Source organism: Bos javanicus, chromosome 5 (genome assembly GCF_032452875.1).
Source record: "Bos javanicus breed banteng chromosome 5, ARS-OSU_banteng_1.0, whole genome shotgun sequence".
Classification (NCBI taxonomy): domain Eukaryota; kingdom Metazoa; phylum Chordata; class Mammalia; order Artiodactyla; family Bovidae; genus Bos; species Bos javanicus.
In genome coordinates this window covers 80524385-80542567 of record NC_083872.1, presented here as the reverse complement: position 1 = coordinate 80542567, position 18183 = coordinate 80524385, and the positions used below count along the sequence as shown (strand labels likewise).

Here is an 18183-nt window from a genome sequence, read left to right as displayed (position 1 = left end):
CAGGTCAGGAAGCAACAGTTAGAACTGGACATGGAACAACAGACTGGTTCCAAATAGGAAAAGGAGTTCGTCAAGGCTGTATATTGTCACCCTGTTTATTTAACTCATACGCAGAGTACATCATGAGAAATGCTGGACTGGAAGAAACACAAACTGGAATCAAGATTGCTGGGAGAAATATCAATAACCTCAGATATGCAGATGACACCACCCTTATGGCAGAAAGGGAAGAGGAACTCAAAAGCCTCTTGATGAAAGTGAAAGTGGAGAGTGAAAAAGTTGGCTTAAAGCCCAACATTCAGAAAACGAAGATCATGGCATCCGGTCCCACCACTTCATGGGAAATAGATGGGGAAACAGTGGAAACAGTGTCAGACTTTATTTTGGGGGCTCCAAAATCACTGCAGATGGTGATTGCAGCCATGAAATTAAAAGACGCTTACTCCTTGGAAGGAAAGTTATGACCAACCTAGATAGCATATTCAAAAGCAGAGACATTACTTTGCCAACAAAGGTTCGTCTAGTCAAGGCTATGGTTTTTCCTGTGGTCATGTATGGATGTGAGAGTTGGACTGTGAAGAAGGCTGAGCGCTAAAGAATGGATGCTTTTAACTGTGGTGTTGGAGAAGACTCTTGAGAGTTCCTTGGACTGCAAAGAGATCCAACCAGTCCATTCTGAAGGAGATCAGCCCTGGGATTTCTTTGGAGGGAATGATGCTAAAGCTGAAACTCCAGTACTTTGGCCACCTCATGCGAAGAGTTGAATCATTGGAAAAGACTCTGATGCTGGGAGGGATTGGGGGCAGGAGGAGAAGGGGACGACAGAGGATGGGATGGCTGGATGGCATCACTGACTGGATGGACATGAGTCTGGGTGAACTCCGGGAGTTGGTGATGGACAGGGAGGCCTGGCGTGCTGCGATTCATGGGGTCGCAAAGAGTCGGACATGACTGAGAGACTGATCTGATCTGATCTGATTGTTTTATTCCTTTTTTCAGGCTAAGTACTGGGCAGATAACAGGAGCTGCTTCATAAGTATGATTGAACACTGTGGTTGAAGGCATCAGAAACTAAAACTGTGTACAAGCCCCTGTGTCCTTGTCTTTTGAAGTAAAATGTTGACTCAAGTTAATGACTGGGAAATAGGAAGATATAGAAACAAAGAAGAGGTCTTGGGCTAGGGAACTGGAAAAAATTTAGACTATGATTCTGCCACACAGCAGAATCACCCAACTCCCAGTTCCCTAAAATATATAGATAAAGGTCTGAAACACATTCTTGTTTTTACTGGAAGCAGACCCCGTCCAGATGAAAACTGCTGACCACCAGAACACAGACCCTACACTGGTTGAAACCAGAAGACTGATGATGCTTGAATGAAAGCCAATTCAAGAACTGTCCAGGAGCTGATCACGCTCTGCTCCTTAAACACTGTTAAACTCTTCACTACCCCTTCCAGGGTGGTTCACACAGCCTCGAGGGCATTAGCCTACTGTCGTCCCCTTTGCCTGGCAAAGCAATAAAAGCTGTTCTTTTCTACTTCACCCAAAACTCTGTCTCTGTGTTTCTGTTCAGCATCAGTGAAGAGAGGCCAAGTTTTGACAACAAAGCTAACATGGAAACAAAAGTGAACTTAAAAATGCATCAGTTCAAAGTGGAACCCAAAGATGACTATCACCAGGGGAACTGTCCATACTCGAGGTGTCGTGTTTCCCTTTGCAGGCGCCTTCACCTGGCTTATTTCCGTCTCAGCTGGTTCAAGTGGCCACATCCAAATTTTCCATCTGAGCTGAAAGGCCTTTTGGTCAAAGCCAAACACCTCGAAAGTAAATGAATCTACATCTAAGACATCCTTCTCAACCCTCCTACAGCATACTCAGCATTAGGACCTGAATTCTGCCACTAATTCTTCCACAAACTACCAAATTCTAGAGTCGAGCATCTTCACTTTTGAAGCAAAAGCATAATGGACAGACAACTCACTGCTGCTGCTGCTAAATTGCTTCAGTCGTGTCCGACTCTGTGCGACCCCATAGACGGCAGCCCACCAGGCTCCCCCGTCCCTGAGATTCTCTAGGCAAGAACACTGGGGTGGGTTGCCATTTCCTTCTCCAATGCATGAAAGTGAAAAGTGAAAGTGAAGTCGCTCAGTCGTGTCTGACTCCATATACAGCAGCCCACCAGGCCCCTCCGTCCATGGGATTTTCCAGGCAAGAGTACTGGAGTGGGGTGCTTCTCTGACAACTCACTAGCTGGTGCTATACCCTTGTTTCTTCCCCATACTAACATCACCCTGACTGCATAGGCTGTGTCACGTGCCAGTGTATGCATGCTGAGTCGCTCAGTCAAGTCCGACTCTTTGTGACCCTGTGGTCTGTAACACACCAGGCTCCTCTGTCCATAGGATTTCCCAGGCAAGAATACTAGCGTGATTGCCATTTTCTTCTCCATGGGATCTTCTCGACCAAGGGATGGAATCTCCATCTCCTGCATTGGCAGGTAGACCCTACCTCTGAGCATCCAATGTTGTTTAATTTTACACAATACTCTCTAATGAAGCATGTATTTTTCTGGGTATTATGAGAAAACACAGATGTACAAAATGGTGGTCCCACCTCTGACAACTGGGGTTTATAAATGAATGGGGAGGATATTTTAAAATAACTAAAATGTATAGAAGAAGTCCCTGGTTTGAGATGTATTTCCCAGCACAGAATCCAGGCACCAAGGAAAGAAAGAGATTCACTAATAAAGATGAGGGAGTCTTAAAGGAGGGGAGGTTGAAATAGCCATACTTAAGCCCACTTATATCCTCCAGGCAAACCGTGCAGGATGCTGGGTGTGTGACACCTACTCGCTACTCTCGCTTCCACTCCCAGAGGCACATTCCATAACCTCCTTCAGTATTATGTTTCAGAATGCTAGCCTGCTAAGCTAGGGTTGCTCACTTTTTTAAAAATTTGAGATACGAGTGATGTACTAGAGTCAGGTATACAGCATCATGATCTGATATTTCTATATATTATAAAATGATCACCACAATAAGTCTAATTAACATCCATCAGCTTACATATTTACACATTTTTTTTCTTGTGATAAGAACTTTTAAGATCTATTTTCTCAGCAATTTTCAGTTATACAACACAGTATTATTAACGACACATTACATGCCCAGGGCTTCTTTAACTTATAACTGGAAGTTCGTGCCTTTTGCCCACCTTCACCTATTCTGCCCACCCCTCACACCCTGTCTCCGGCAACCACCAATCTGTTCTCTGTGTCTGTGAGCTCAGTTTTTTTGTTTCTAATGGAGTATAACTACTTTCCACTGTTGTGTTAGTTTCTGCTATACTATGAAGTGAATCAGCTATGCATAGGCATTATATCCCCTCCCTCTTGGACCTCCCTCCTGTCACCCCTCTCCCCCAGCACATCTAGGTTGTAGAGTGCTGAGTAGTGCTCCCTGTGCTCTACAGCAGCGCTGAGTAGTGCTCCCTGTGCTCTACAGCAGCTCCCCACCAGCTATCTTACACGTGGTCGTGTATATACGTGAATCTCAATCTCCCAATTCATCCCACCTTCCCTTTCTCTCTCTGTGTCCACCTGTGTGTTTTCTACATCTGAGTTTCTATTCCTGCCCTGGAAATGGATTCATCTGTACCATTTGTTTAGATTCAAAATATTAATTTTTTTCTTTTTAGGGTTGTTTACTTTTGAGCACATGAGATTAGAAAAGAGACAAAGAGTTTTGTAGAGCAAAGGAAGAGGAAGAAAAGCACTGGGGAAGGAGAGGCCTGTACTACGTTGTAATGATTTCCTTCCACTTTGGTTCCCCCAGTCTTCTCATTTGTACAGGACAGACTGAAATAATGGCTTGCAGTTACCTAGCATAGCTTACAACATTTTGCACATGTATTATTCCATTCAGTCTCATCTGAATTCAGATTCTACTATCCAAATTTTACTTTCAAATCATGGTTTCCAAGACATTTACTGCTCTCCATTTAAAACTCAGAAATAAACATTTATCTTTTATAACCAACAAAGTAACAAGGTTCTATAATATTAAGGCTTTGATTCCAGCCTAGCAAATAACTGTTCAAGTTTATCCTCCCTTTGTGCCAATAGCCAAGGACAATTAATTGAACACAACGGAACTGACTAGCTGATCCTCAGCCCATGAGCACACTGACCTCCTCTCAGCTCACTCACCTCTCACTGCTGCTCTGTTCTATGTGATCTACAGTCTCTAGATTTGTAACACAGTTGTTTGAGTTCCTTTGCAAAGTCCTGCTGCTTCCTTTCTGGTCATGACAGTCACCTAGCCCACTCACTCTCATGATGACTTGATGACTGACCACTAGTCTGGTGCAGCCCAGGACCCTCCCTACTTGGGCCCTGCTCTGGAAAGTAACCATCACAAGACAAGATCCAACTTCTAGATCTCATCTCTCTTCTTAGTTGATGTCTCAAGAGGCTGATGGAATAGTCCATGCTGGCACAGCAAGAGCAGAGAAACAAACACTGGAGTCAAATCTTCCCATCCCTACCCTGTGGTATTCTGAAGACCAATGTTAATTGACTTTTGAAACCCCAATATAGGGCGGCGGAGGGACTCAACGTGTTGGACCCAGTACCAGTCACCTTGTGAGCAATCTGACCTGTGCTTTGAGCCTGGATTTAGATATTAGGCTTCAGCACAATTCCTGAGTCTCTTCTTATGACTTGATATGGATATGCACACATCTGACCTGTTCTCATGGCTGCAACTTCTCTTGATAAGCTGCCTGCACTATCACGGCTTGAATGGGAGCATCTGCCATTGCCCCTTGTTGTCCCACTCCAGTGATTAGGGTCCTATTTCCTCCTGGCAGGTACTCTTTATTGCTGCTAAGCAAGGACGCCCCATCAGTTCATGAGGAGGCCCCACACCAGGGCTGCCTGGACCAACTCCCAATGCCCTCTGCTGGACCCTGCAGAGGGCCTATCCACATGGCAGGTGGACTTCCTCCTCTTCCCGTCTCACCCTCAGGGGACATGTCTCCCTTTCCCTACTTGGGCATCATGCTTAAACTAAGCAGACACAAGTGGTCCCATTCCAGTACAGGACAAACTTGTGTTTCAAACCTTAAGAGGAAAAATTCAGGCTTTACCCAAGGTTATTCCAAGTCACAAAGAGTGGAACTTTGGAGCTGAAAGGGACCTTCAAGACCATGTGGCATCCTGATAACTGGACTTTAGATTTCCCAAACTGCAAAATGTCCAAGAAGGAGGAGCTGAGTTGGGGAGAAGAAATTAAGGAAGGGTTGCGCTCTCAATCCCCAGTGTGGCCACAGACAGGGACAACCGTGGCAGGAAGATATAAGCAACATTTGCGGACCACCAGGCAAGGCCAACACTCAGATTTTACAGACAGGAAAGTAATCCCCAGGATGGCCAGGCAGCGTGTTGATTCCCAAGTCAGTCTTCCTTCCACTGGATGTGCTAACGTAAGATTTTATTGATAGCAAATTATTTTTCTGTTGATTTGAGTATTTGGCAAAATTTTGATTCACTCTCAATCATCACTCTCTTCCAGCAACTCTGAAGGAACATACGCATAGAGGGCTTATCAGTAGGGGTCCCCAGCGTCAGATAACAGGACTAATGTTCCTTTAGAGGTAACATGTCTCATTTTGCATCCTGAGAAATAAATAACCTGTGTAAGATTACAAATTCCATTTAAGTATTAGTAGGTATGATTTGAAGGTATTTGTCAGAACTGAAAATGGAAATGAGTCACCTTTTTTCCATTTTCCATGTCTGATGTGTCCATTAGCTGAAGAACTATACAACTCAAATAGTATCTCTTTTCCCCTCAAACACATGTTATCTGTTTAACTTCTCCTTCCATGGTCCCAGTTTTTCTTGATCAGTTCTGTCTACATTCTTGTTTCTGCCTTCACTTACCCCTGTCTGTTCTTCCCTCTCCCCTCGTAGATGTTTTCTTAAAATAGTTCAGGAATTTGCTCTTTGACACTGAAGTAAATAAATCATCCCTAATCTGGCATTTGAATGGATCTCTGATCATATCCTATGATTTTATTTGAGAGCTCTCAACAACTATGTCTGCTTCATCAATTCAAAGAAATTTTAGTCCTTTGAAGCATTATAAAGTGGTTTTTATGAAATACAAAAAGTAGCCATTAAATTATATGCTACTCTTGAGATAAGAACAAGAGATCAAAACTTCTGTGAAAGAATGATTTAAGCCCCGAACTCCCCTGCCTGTTCAAAAAAGATATCCATAAAACTGGCATTTATCACCAGAAGAAAAGATTATTCCAATTGCTTTTGGTGGTAAAACATTGACCCTAAAGCCATACAACAGTGTGCTAAATAGATAGCCAATTTCTGTTCCTTTTATCCACAGAGTTCAAAGTGCAAGTGAGAGGCAGGTGAGATTTTGGGTCTTCGCTAGGTTAGGACGGAGGGAGAACAGAAGCCAAAAGATTTAAGTGACTTGTTCATTGTTAGGCAGAAAGGCAGAGGATGAAAGAGAACTGTGGATATGACTCATTCTGGGTTTTTCTTGTAAAATGGCCAAACCAGCCCCCTGGGGCTGCAGGGATCCACCCCGGATTCAGTGAGGGTGAACATGACCTCTGTAGTGTTCATGGATGGGATCTTAAAACTCGGAATGGGATCCTTAACTTGAACATTCGGTGAGCAGGAAATTTACCTATCAATTGAACTTTTAATTTCATCTTACTTTTGTTTGCTAAAGTTTTGGAGATAACATAGATTTTCTGCATTGATGATTTTCTGTATTAAAGATGATGATCTGTATCTTCAAGAAGGCCAGAATAGACGGTGCATATTTTCCTCAAAGCAGTTGGGTATGAATGCAGTGGGAAATGGCTCTTTCTTGTTGAGCTCAATAATGGGAGGAGAGCCATGCAGAGAGGATTCCTGTGTGTTTAAAAAGCTTGGACACATGCTTCAGCATCGTGGAAGCCAGCGTGCAGGTTTATTAAACGCACTGGCTTCACCTGGTGCTCTGGCGCCTTCCAAGGGACACTTGCAGTGTCTGTAACATTCTTTGCAGCCCTGAAGAAGATTCCAGCAGCTCCTTACCCAACTGTCTACCACCATCCGATGGGGCAGCTGGTCTCTGCTGGGTAAAATCTTTTTAGGAGAAAGTCCCCTTTTTCATGAAAACTGTCAACATGGGTAACCAGCTCCAATGAAGTTATTTAAGTCTCTTAAGTCATAGTACAGAAGTTTTACCACAAAAACTTTGATTTCTGACTCAGTTGTACAACTTTAGATAAAAGGAAATCCAGTGCCATAATTAATATGGCTCCCTTGTGGTACTCATTACAACAGCGACCATGAAGGAAGGCTGGGGTTCATGAGAGGTACAATGTCTCTCTCAAAAACTCCTCAGCTTCCTCTGACCCCAGGCTCTCAGAATCAGAAGTAAACTCTCAGGTGTGTGTTCAGAGCTGTGTATCTGGCCTGGTCACCTGCCCCCTTCATCAGCTCCAGGACCACCTCCCTGTCACACGGCCTTGGCATCTGTAACATGGATCTGAATACAGGAGATGCTGTGCAGTAAAGACAAACCCTCAGAAAATGATGACTGGCATCAGCACTACAATGCACAGATGCAGGAACTTGGAGAGGAAAGGACAGCCATCTTTTAATAAAGATCAGTTTCCTGAAACTGATTTTTGGATGACTTTGCATCAAGTTTGCCAAATGCAGCAAAATTCAAATAGGTTCTGAGAGGCGGGCACGTGCTCTTGGTAATATTGATGTTTTCTTTCTATTTCAAACTTTTAATCCCAATCAGCGTATTCCTAGTGGGAAAAGGGCAGTGGTACCACTTTGACTATTTTGGAGAAAAGGAATGGAGTCAGAGAAAGGCCTAGCTGTGATGTGGCGGCACAGGGAGGGCCAGAGCTGGATGATTCTGTGGGTGGAGGACACACCTGCTGGGGTGACAGAACCCCTGACTTTAAATAAGATAGCTTACACATGGTTGATGACAATATTATGGGCTTCCCCGGTGGCTCAAATGGTAAAGAATCTGCCTGCAATACAGGAGACTGAGGCTCAATCCCTGGGTCAGGAAGAGCCGCTGGAGGAGGAATTGGCAACCCACTTCAGTATTCTTGCCTGCAGAATTCCATGGACAGAGAAGCCTGGCGGGCTACAGTTCTTGGGATTGCAAAGAGTTGGACACGACTGAGCAACTAACTTTCACTTTTTCTTTCATAATGTTTACCTAAATTTCTCTTACAGAAGAATTAAATTTAACCTCTTGTTTAAAATTCCAGCCTTTCATTTCCTCAAAAAATTTTCTCTTGTATTTGGATTAGAAAAGTTCACTGCCCATGTACTCAGAACCTCGATGGCTGAGGATTCAGATCTCAGGACTCCTAAAGTATCAAGTGCTGATTCCAAATGGAGTTGAGCTGAATACTTAACTATGCTCAGATTTTCTTCATCTTTTTCAACTGAGCAGAATACTGAGGTTACTATCAGAGAAGCAATGTAAGCTGGAAGGTGACAGACGGGTCAGTAGACAAGGATCCATAATCTCCCATTTTGCCACTTACTAGCTATATCACTTGGACAAGTTACTTAACTTAGAGCCCAGGCATTATTTTTGTAAAATGAGTATAATGGTATCAGCTACCTCAGAAAGCTGACATCAACAATAGTAACACTTGATATTTACTAGTCATGTACAATGCAAAGCATTTTATAGATTTTTATATGACCATCTCACTTAATGTTTATAATATCTCACTGAGTTCAGTGCCATTATCTTCATTTTACATAGATGAGGAAACAGACCTAGGGATGTCACACTCATGTCGCACTATGACTGCAGGAACATGTTTCGAACCACCACATACAGCATGAATTAACTGAGAAAATAAATATAACACACTTAGTGTTGTGACTGACATACAATAAAGATTCAACAAAAGTTCAGATACAATTAGACTGTGATATTATTTTAAAAAATATCCAACCCATCAAGTGTTTAGATTGAAAGGTGCCATTTTGTTTTTAATCAGCAGTTAAAATCTTTGGTGGAAAAAAAAAACCCCCAGAGATTCATTAATTTTTGTAGCCTCAAATCTAGTAGAGCATATGCCTGGGACAGGTGTTCTGTGAATATCTGTTAAGTGAAGAATGAATACAGATTCTACTTGGAATCAGGAGTACTGCAGACAAAACTAGACTGAAGCCACTCTCAGCTGCTCTAAGCGAAAACACACGTAGAACAGACACTGAAGTCTGCCTTTGCCCACCATATTCCTTAGTACTGACAAAGCCTCACAAGCTTGTTATCTTAAGGCAACACAGAATGCAAAGAAATTGTGCTGTATTTTTGTCTTATCAAGTAGTTCTTAGCAAGGAATAATCTCCTTCCCAAACTGTGCTGTAGACACATAAAGAAAATTAAAGGCCACCTTTTCGTTAACCAAGTCAAAACAAGAGACTGTAAAGCCTTAGGAAAGCTGTGAGGTACTTAGTTTGAGGAGCGTCCAAGGTTATGAAACTCATTTCTAATTATATGCATCTAAAAATTCTCAGTCAATATCCATAAATGAAATTAAATCTTCTTATTACTTAAATTAATTTTATTTAAATTAAAGTTAACAAATTTCTAACTCACTATGAATGAATAATTTCCTGATAATATTTTGGTTTATTGTATTTATTTTGTTGCCTTTTAGAAAAGTTCATTCTTACTTATAATTCATAAAATCACTTAATTTTAGAAAGCTTATTAAAATCTCTGTTTTAAAAATGAGAGAGAATTTTCTGGCAGCCCAGTGATTAGGACTCAGTACTTTCCCTGCTAAGGGTCAGGTTCAATCTCTGGTCAAGGAACTATGATCTCACAAGCTGCACGATGTGGCCAAAAGTAAATAAATAAATAAAGCTCTATAAGTTAAAAAAAAATTCAGTTTGTGGACTTCCCTGGTGGTCCAGTGGTTAAGAATGCATCTTTCAATGCAGGGGATGAGGGTTTCATACTTAGTCAGGAAACTAATTCCCCAGAGAAGGCAATGGCACCCCACTCCAGTATTCTTGCCTGGAAAATCCCATGGATGGAGGAGCCTGGTAGGCTTCAGTCCATGGGGTCGCTAAGAGTTGGACACAACTGAGCGACTTCACTTTCACTTTTCACTTTCATGCATTGGAGAAAGAAATGGCAACCCACTCCAGTGTTCTTGCCTGGAGAATCCCAGGGACGGGGGAGCCTGGTGGGCTGCCATCTATGGGGTCTCACAGAGTTGGACATGACTGAAGCGACTTGGCAACAGCAGTAGCAGCAGGAAACTAAGATCCTACGTGCCATGTGGCAATAAAGCCCATGTGTGGCAGTGAAGACCCAGCATAGCCAAAATAAAAATAAAGAAATAACTTTCTAAAGTTTAAAAAGAAATGAGTGTAAAAAAATCATGTTCTGCTTAAGGTCACACAATAGATAAATGGCAGAACCATTTCAGGGACATTTTCAGGCTTCTGAAAAGAAACATGGCCTTGGAATGCTGACATTTCAATAAGATAAGAGAACAGACAAGCATCACACAGTTCAAATATTCAAAGCTAAGTGCCATTATGTAATCATACATGTCTGAATGCCCTTTATAACTTTTAACCAATGTTTTTCTCAAGGACAAGTTTCTTTGAGATTGTTTCTATTTTTAAATTTAAGAACAAATAAAGAGAGAAAAAGAAGATAGAAGTCAATTAAAATCATGCTGCTTAACACAGTCAATAATTTTATGCAAATTAACAAATATTTCTATAAAGTAAGTCATTATGTTTAATAAGCACAGATACTTGAACAAAGAAGTTAAGGTAAAATGATTGCTACTAAAATCCTGAATATACTCCAGTCAATATTATCCAGCTTCCTCTGTGGCTGTTTTTAAAGCTGAAGTAATAAACACCTGAGCTCCACAAGGATCTAACTGTGATACACACAAACAATAGTCTCTCTGGAGCCATCAATGTTGGTCTCGTAAAGAGGAAACCAGAAACAGTAATTACCTAGGCATGTATAGGACTCTCTCGGCCACCACGAAACCCACCCTGAAGAAGAGGTTGCTGGCTGGGATGAACGGGAAAACCAGGAACAACAAGCCCACCAAAACTTCCCTGTGCTCCAGTCTCTGAAACACATAACAGTGGAGGACAAATTAATCTGGGTTTAATTCCACTTCAGTCAGCATTTAACCATCAAGTTCTTATTCAAGGAATGAATAAACTAGACCAATGTGGACCTTTTGATCAGTGTACTGATTCATCAGAGAAAGCCTTCAGGCTAAAACCTCTGGCTCATGGAAATATTCGCATGTTTGCCTGACACATATTTGCCACCCAGAACATCTGCTATTTGCATAACATAATCAGTGACCATTATTCCTTGTTCTGGGCTGGCTCTACAGTAACACTACTTGGTCTGCTTTCTTTCAGAGTCCTTGTGCCCCCAGGCAACTCATTCCAGGGAGCACAGCAGCTGGGTAGGATAAAGCTCACTAAGGCATCATGGAGAATTATTGTCCTCTCAAAATAGAACACATTAAAAACAAATGAATAAACAGAAAAAAAACCCACACAAAGCCCACCAGAGGAGGCAAATCTTAGCAAGAAGGAAATGAAATGCAAATGGCGAAATAAGGGGCACAGAGAGGGAGATCACTTGAGCTGAGGTGTTTTAAGCATCTTTCAAAGTAAGACAGTAAGCATTTACTTGCTTGATTCCATGAAATTTTTTGGAGTAAAAATTCATTACAATAATTCATTAAACTGATAGAATACCTTTCTCTTATATTGTATATAAAAAATTTGTAAATATTTTTGTCACAACTAACAAAAGTTTTTTATTTATTACCAAATAATGTGTTGTAATGGGCACTGTAAAAGGTAGTGTGTATTTCCAAATAGACACATTTGAAGGAAAATCCATTTAAAACAAATCTAGATGTATTGGATGGTATTTTATTTTAAAAATAATTGAAGAGGAAAACCAAATAGAACTTTCCATATTACTGTTTTAAACTTTTTCTTATAAACATTTTAAATAGCCTAATACTTTAAATATTTGCAAAACACTAAACAAAAAATTTCAAAAACATAAATAAGACTCCCTAACACAAACTACTAATATTTTAAGTAGACAAAATAAAAGATTTTAAGCATCTTGAGACATTTGATACTTGGACTTTATTAAAATACATTGAATAATAAAGTTGCAAATGTGATTTGGACTATTTCCCTTGAACAATTAATGGTTCTGTAAGTCATTACCTCATTTTTAAAATTTACCTAAAGTAACCATACTCTTTAGAATTAAAAGATGAAAGAAAAAGAAGAAAAAAAATTTGCATAACAAGCTTTCAACTCAAATGGATGCAATGTTATATATTCTATGCTGCATTTAAATTAAAGGAAAAACACAGGTAAGAAGTGGCAAGTTCATTATATTTAAAAGCTGAAAACTCTCTTTGTAATTTATATTATTCTTTCAGTTTACAAAGTATATTTCAGTGCAAGAACTTAAAGTTTATATAAGGAACAAACACCCTAAGAATCCTATAATATGAAGGTGAGAAATGGAATATTTCCTTCATATTGATACCAGTGATTCTGGCCCTCCAAATGTGAATCCCTGACCCTAAGGTCACTCAGGAAGGAAGAAAATACCTGTGCAATCTGGCAGCCATGAGGCTGCAGCCACTCCCTACAGTGAGCACTGAGGAACTCAGGATGTGAAAAACACAGAATACTGGACTCAGATAGCTGAGATGCATATGAAAGGAATGATTTCAATGAGCCCAGGCTCTTCCCTTGGATAGAAAAGCGCTAAATTCCTTAACTTGGGCTATCTGGTTTTCTTTAATTCATAAAATACTTTTGATGTTCAGACTACTTGTCCTTTATTGCAAACTTCTATATAACCAACTTCCCCTCACTTCCCTTTCCGCTCCCCCCTACCCCCACCCACTCCCCCTGCTTCAACAGAGCAATTCTCTCAGGGTTACATAAGACACTGTCTCCTGTGCTTAAAGTCCTAAAATTTCCCACCAATTAAAACATAACTCTCAACTTTTAGGTTGTGACTATTATTTTATGTTGACAAAGGCAAGTGTTTCTTGACAAAGTTGAAAATAAACCCCAGAGAATGAGTGTCTTGCCCAAGTGTTCCTTATGACCTCTGAGTCTATTAGTGATGTTCTCTCTCTCTCTTTTCTGTTTTTGGACTATTCAAAAACTGAAATACTTCTACAAAAGTATTAGTGTGTCTTCCTAAAGAGATTTGTAAAGAGAATGTAAAATCCCCTATTAATTAATCCTAAGAATGAAGACAAGGGGAGGGACTGATGGAATCCTGACCAGGTCATGATATATCCATGTCCCTGGATTGTGTTTTACCCTATGAGATGCCTCCTCAGCTCATTGCAGTTATTGGTGAGCATCCCTCATAGCTCTGAAAAAGACATTGCCTTCACATCCCCAGTATCACCCCTTGCTGCCTGACCAAAGGCCTTCCTCACTGTGGTGGCACATGCTTATGTCCTTTACTCAGCAGAAGCCCGAGGCTCTGGGAGCCACTAGATGGAGAGGAGGCGGGCATCCCGGGCATGCAGAGGCCCCCTTGGCCATCTCTTCCCTCAGTTCAGGAGCCCCTGCAGTGGGTAGTCTGAGTGCCACTGCTGCAGGCAGTGGTGATGCTGAGTTGGGGACTGCAGGCTCCAGGCACCAACTTTCTTTCCTTCCTCACTCTCATCCCAGTTGTAATTATATATTTTTCTGTGTGCTCACCATATTTTTCTATTGTCTTCACCAGACTCTAAGCTCTATGAGGACAGGAGCTGGTGAGCTGTATTCAGAGGTGTGTGGTTTCTGCTCAGCTCAGTGCCTGGCACTTAATGAGTGTTTAGAAACATTTGTTGAATAAATCAATAAATGAATAAATGTTCCAGGTGAGAGAGGAAACTGGGTGTGAGACAGGGAGAGGATGGAGAGGGCTTCCTGGTGGAGGGGACAATCTGGGGTTGAAGACTGAGGAGTGAATGCTCACAAGGTAAATGTGGTGGTGTTAGGAGAGAAGGGAAGTGGTCACAGTGAGGTGCATTCCAGGCAGAAGATACAGAAAGTACAAAGCAGGGAGTAACCCTGTGCATGTTAGCAGGTAACGAATTATAAGGGTTTGGTATTCCCTGAGTGGAGCTGATTTTTACCTACAGGCAACAGGGAACAAGTTAAGGGTCCCACACACATAGAAGGGAAAGCAAGTCAGTGTCCCAAAGCTGATGTCCAGATCTAAGTTGGGGCCCTGCCATCATTAGTCACCTTGAGCAGGCAGGTAATTAGCCCTTCCTTGCCTCAACTATAAAATGATGTAAGTGCAGTTCACGGCTCAGTGGGGTTGGTTGGATCAGCACAAAGATTTATTGATCAGTTAAAGTCAATGTCATTGGAGTTATGAGTTCAGAGGCCACCACTCCACAGAATGTGCTACCAGAAGGGCTGTCTTATGTGGTGTTTTCTTTATTTTCAAAACATTCAACTTAAGACAGTGGCACAGTGCCCAAACTCAATGAAGTTCCATTGTTTATCTCAAGAGAAATAATACTTATGAAAAAAGTTCTTGATTCTCAAATCAAACTGATGATAATCTTCTCTCCTCCCCATTCAGTCAAGAGAGGTAGAACATATTCAAGAATATACTAAATATTGACATAAACTGCAAGTTGATCAGGCAATCAGAATGTTGTAAAATTAGGGAAAAATATGTCATGGATGTGGCTGAACTTCCTAGAATGAGAAAGACTGGAAGGGAATCCAATTTTGTATCTTGTGGATCACAGATGTGACAGAGTTGGCTAAATAATTTATGGCTTATCTCAACCTAATAGGTTCAGATGAAATGCAAACAAAATATGAGTGGGGGAAAAATAAGATGTGTGTCATTTTCCAAAGTACACGAAGTACATTCATTTCTAGGAAAGAGGCAACTGGAAATTTATTTCAAATACACTAGGGAGTGAAAAGACAAGAATTAAAACAGCTAGTAATATAGCCAATAAAAATACACGTTACTTGTCTGATTAACTGTGCAACTTCCAACAAATTAATTTACTTCTCTGATCAGTTAAACAAACGAAAGTTTACCGATACCTACTGTATCTGTAGGAAAAATGTGTGATAGATTCACTGTGGTGGGTGTTAGGCTTGATTTTCTTCTGGCTCGAGAGGAGACAGAAAAAGCATTTCCCTGAGCTGCAAAGAGATGAAATTCTCTTAACACACCTGTCAGGGTGCCCAGAGAATCACTCGGCCACCATTGCACAGCCATGTATCTGTGGGAGTCACTAATGGAAAAGCAGTGATCTCCTCAGAAACATAGATTACCTCAGAGAAGTCCCAGCTCCGAAATCTGAGCCTAGCCTAGTGGCTTTTGGTTTATCCCATCCCCTTCCTAGTCTCAGTTTCCTTTTCAAAGAACAAATCGCAGATGAGGAAACATACACAAGCACGCGTGCACACACACACACACACAGATAGATGCACATGCACGTGGCCAGCACTGTGTGCACGAGTGGTCATGAGAAAACAACTTCTCTTTCACTTAACCCAGACAACCTCCACCATAGTCTGCTCCCTCCCAGAGCAGCAGAGAACAGGCCTCATTATAGTAATTATCACCATCATTCCTATTATCATATTTTCTTTCAGCTCTAAACAGGTTACAGATAAATAAAACAGTGCATTCAGCATGTTCTCACAGTTCTACAAAGAGCACAGTTATATTTCACTAAGGATGCATTTGGCAGTTCTAGGCTCTAGCTGTCTGCATCTAATTTATCAGTTTTCAGGGAAGCTGATGACCATAAAGCTTCCTCTTCAGCCCTGGGAGTAAGGTATCTCCAAGCTGACAACTGGCAGGGCTATATACGAGGCCTTCTTTTCTCATCTGTTCTTGGGTCTATTTCCTCCATTAGACTATGCCTTCCCTGATGGGAGTCATCATCCTACTTAAATTTATCCAGATACCTGCACAAACATAGTTGGCATTCACCAAACTGTTGCAATAAGAAAGATTAGTGACAGAAGCTGCATATACATCTCTGGGGTTCAATTTAGAGACTTCTTACTATGGAAACTTTGTACTTTTGCCACCCTCTGAAACACAGTATTTGCAATGCTAATTTGGGTTGAGAAGTCCTCAGTCTTTGAATATCCAAACTGTCTTATGATTGTATGCCAGAGTTGACCAACAGCATTTTTAATCAGGTACTTTTAATCAGGATGTATGCAGACCCTTCCATGCCTTTCTCACTCCATTCATTGCTACTAACTACTATCTGCTCTTTTTTTTTTTTTATTTTTAAACTTTACATAATTGTATTAGTTTTGCCAAACATCAAAATGAATCCACCACAGGTATACATGTGTTCCTCTTGAAAGGTCGTGGGACTTTCATGCTCAGGGAAAATGACATCTTTTACATGACTGAAATTCAATTTTAATTTTGTGAATATTTCAGTGTATTAAAATACTCAATAATCACTATTATATTATTATGAAAATTCTTTTTAATTGAGGAAGACAAGTTATTTAATCAATTGAAATCTCCATTGCTTTATCTGACTGTACTTTACTGCCCCATCTCTTGTTTTGAATCCTCATCTCCTGTAATAAGCTAGGGGCCCTGGGCAGTGAGCTGTGCTCATTCTCTTGCTAAGTGACTCTCAAATTTCCACCCAGTAGCAGGCAATACATTTATGCCATTTAAAAAATTCTCTTTAATCTTCACGACAGTTCTGTGGAGATGAGTATTATTATCCCTGTTATAAACTCAAATGCTGAAACTTTTGGGTCCTTCACAAATAACTGCAACTACAAATCAGCAAAAATGCATCGCATTATTTCTGTGAAAAATTTTCCTTACAGCTGCACAGGACTCCAGGTCTCCTTCCTGCAAGAGGAAACCTGGGCTCTCCCTGTGATGCTTGTGTATATTTTAATAACTTTTTGAAAACTCAACTCCTTATATTACTGTCCAGAGGAAATGCATCTGTGAGTCTCCACTTGAGCAAATCAGAGGCTCAGGCTTATTTAAAATATCATGAGCTTTGAATCTACAGATGTCCTTCGATGCTTTCAAATGATGATAATACAGACTGCATGAAATGGATGGAGAGCTGGCCTCAGAAGACTAACTCGGGCCCAGCATGGGAAGGGGCAAGTCAGAAGTGGAAGGACAGAAAGAGCTTGATTGTTTGGGGCAATGGGATTCTGTCTGAGCTCTGTACAAATGTGTCTTGAACTTCCTTCCTCCCAATGGGCTGCTCTCTTGTCTACTTGATCTTCACTTTTGTCTATATTTTTCTTGGAATTGGACAGCCCCTCCTTCCTCCACCTTTTCATACTGTTCATGGGGTTCTCAGGCAAGAATGATGAAGTGGCTTGCCATTCCCTTTTCCAGGGGACCACATTTTGTCTCTTGAGAGTCCCTTGGACAGCAAGGAAATCAAACCAGTCAATCCTAAAGGAAATCAACATTGATTATTCATCAAAAGACCTGATGCTGAAGCTGAAACTCCAATACTTTGGTCACCTGATACGAAGAACTGACTCATTGGAAAGGACCCTGATGCTGGGGAAGACTGAGGGCAAGGAAAAGTGGGCAACAGAGGGTGAGATGGTTGGATGGCATCACCGACTCAATGGACACAAGTTTCAAACTTTGGGAGACAGTGAAGGACAGGGAAGCTTGGCATGCTGCTGTCCATGGGGTCACAAAGAGTCAGACACGACTTAGCGACTGAACAACAACTCCTCCACATCTGTCTGATAGTGGTTCAGTTTGCCTAACTCCAGGCATAGCTCCTGTCTAGGGATCCTCTCCAAGGTCAGAGCTCTCACTTAGTGTTGGTGACAGTTCCTTCCTTTGACGTTTCAGGCCGTCTGGTATATGTCCCTTGGCATGTTAGCTCCATTTTGCCCAAGGCACTGCAAAGGTCTGCAAAGGTCTTTTCATAAACCCTTTGATCACTCCATTGGCTGTGCCAGGGCTCTGACTAAAGAGCACAGAGATGGTAGCAGAGCTGTGGATGCAGAAAAGTAGTCAGAACTCTGGCTTTCATGAGACAACT

The 18183-nt window shown here is 41.3% G+C and overlaps 1 protein-coding gene across 2 annotated transcripts in view; it reads right to left on the bottom strand.

The window, feature by feature from the left end:
* TMTC1 (transmembrane O-mannosyltransferase targeting cadherins 1) overlaps nucleotides 1-18183 on the bottom strand; it is a 309847-nt gene that overhangs the window by 96456 nt on the left and 195208 nt on the right. For both annotated transcript variants that reach the window (XM_061417505.1, XM_061417504.1), the window contains exon 9: nucleotides 11069-11190. In XM_061417505.1, coding sequence (XP_061273489.1) covers nucleotides 11069-11190 — 122 coding nt within the window. The remainder of the gene's footprint in view (nucleotides 1-11068; nucleotides 11191-18183) is intronic.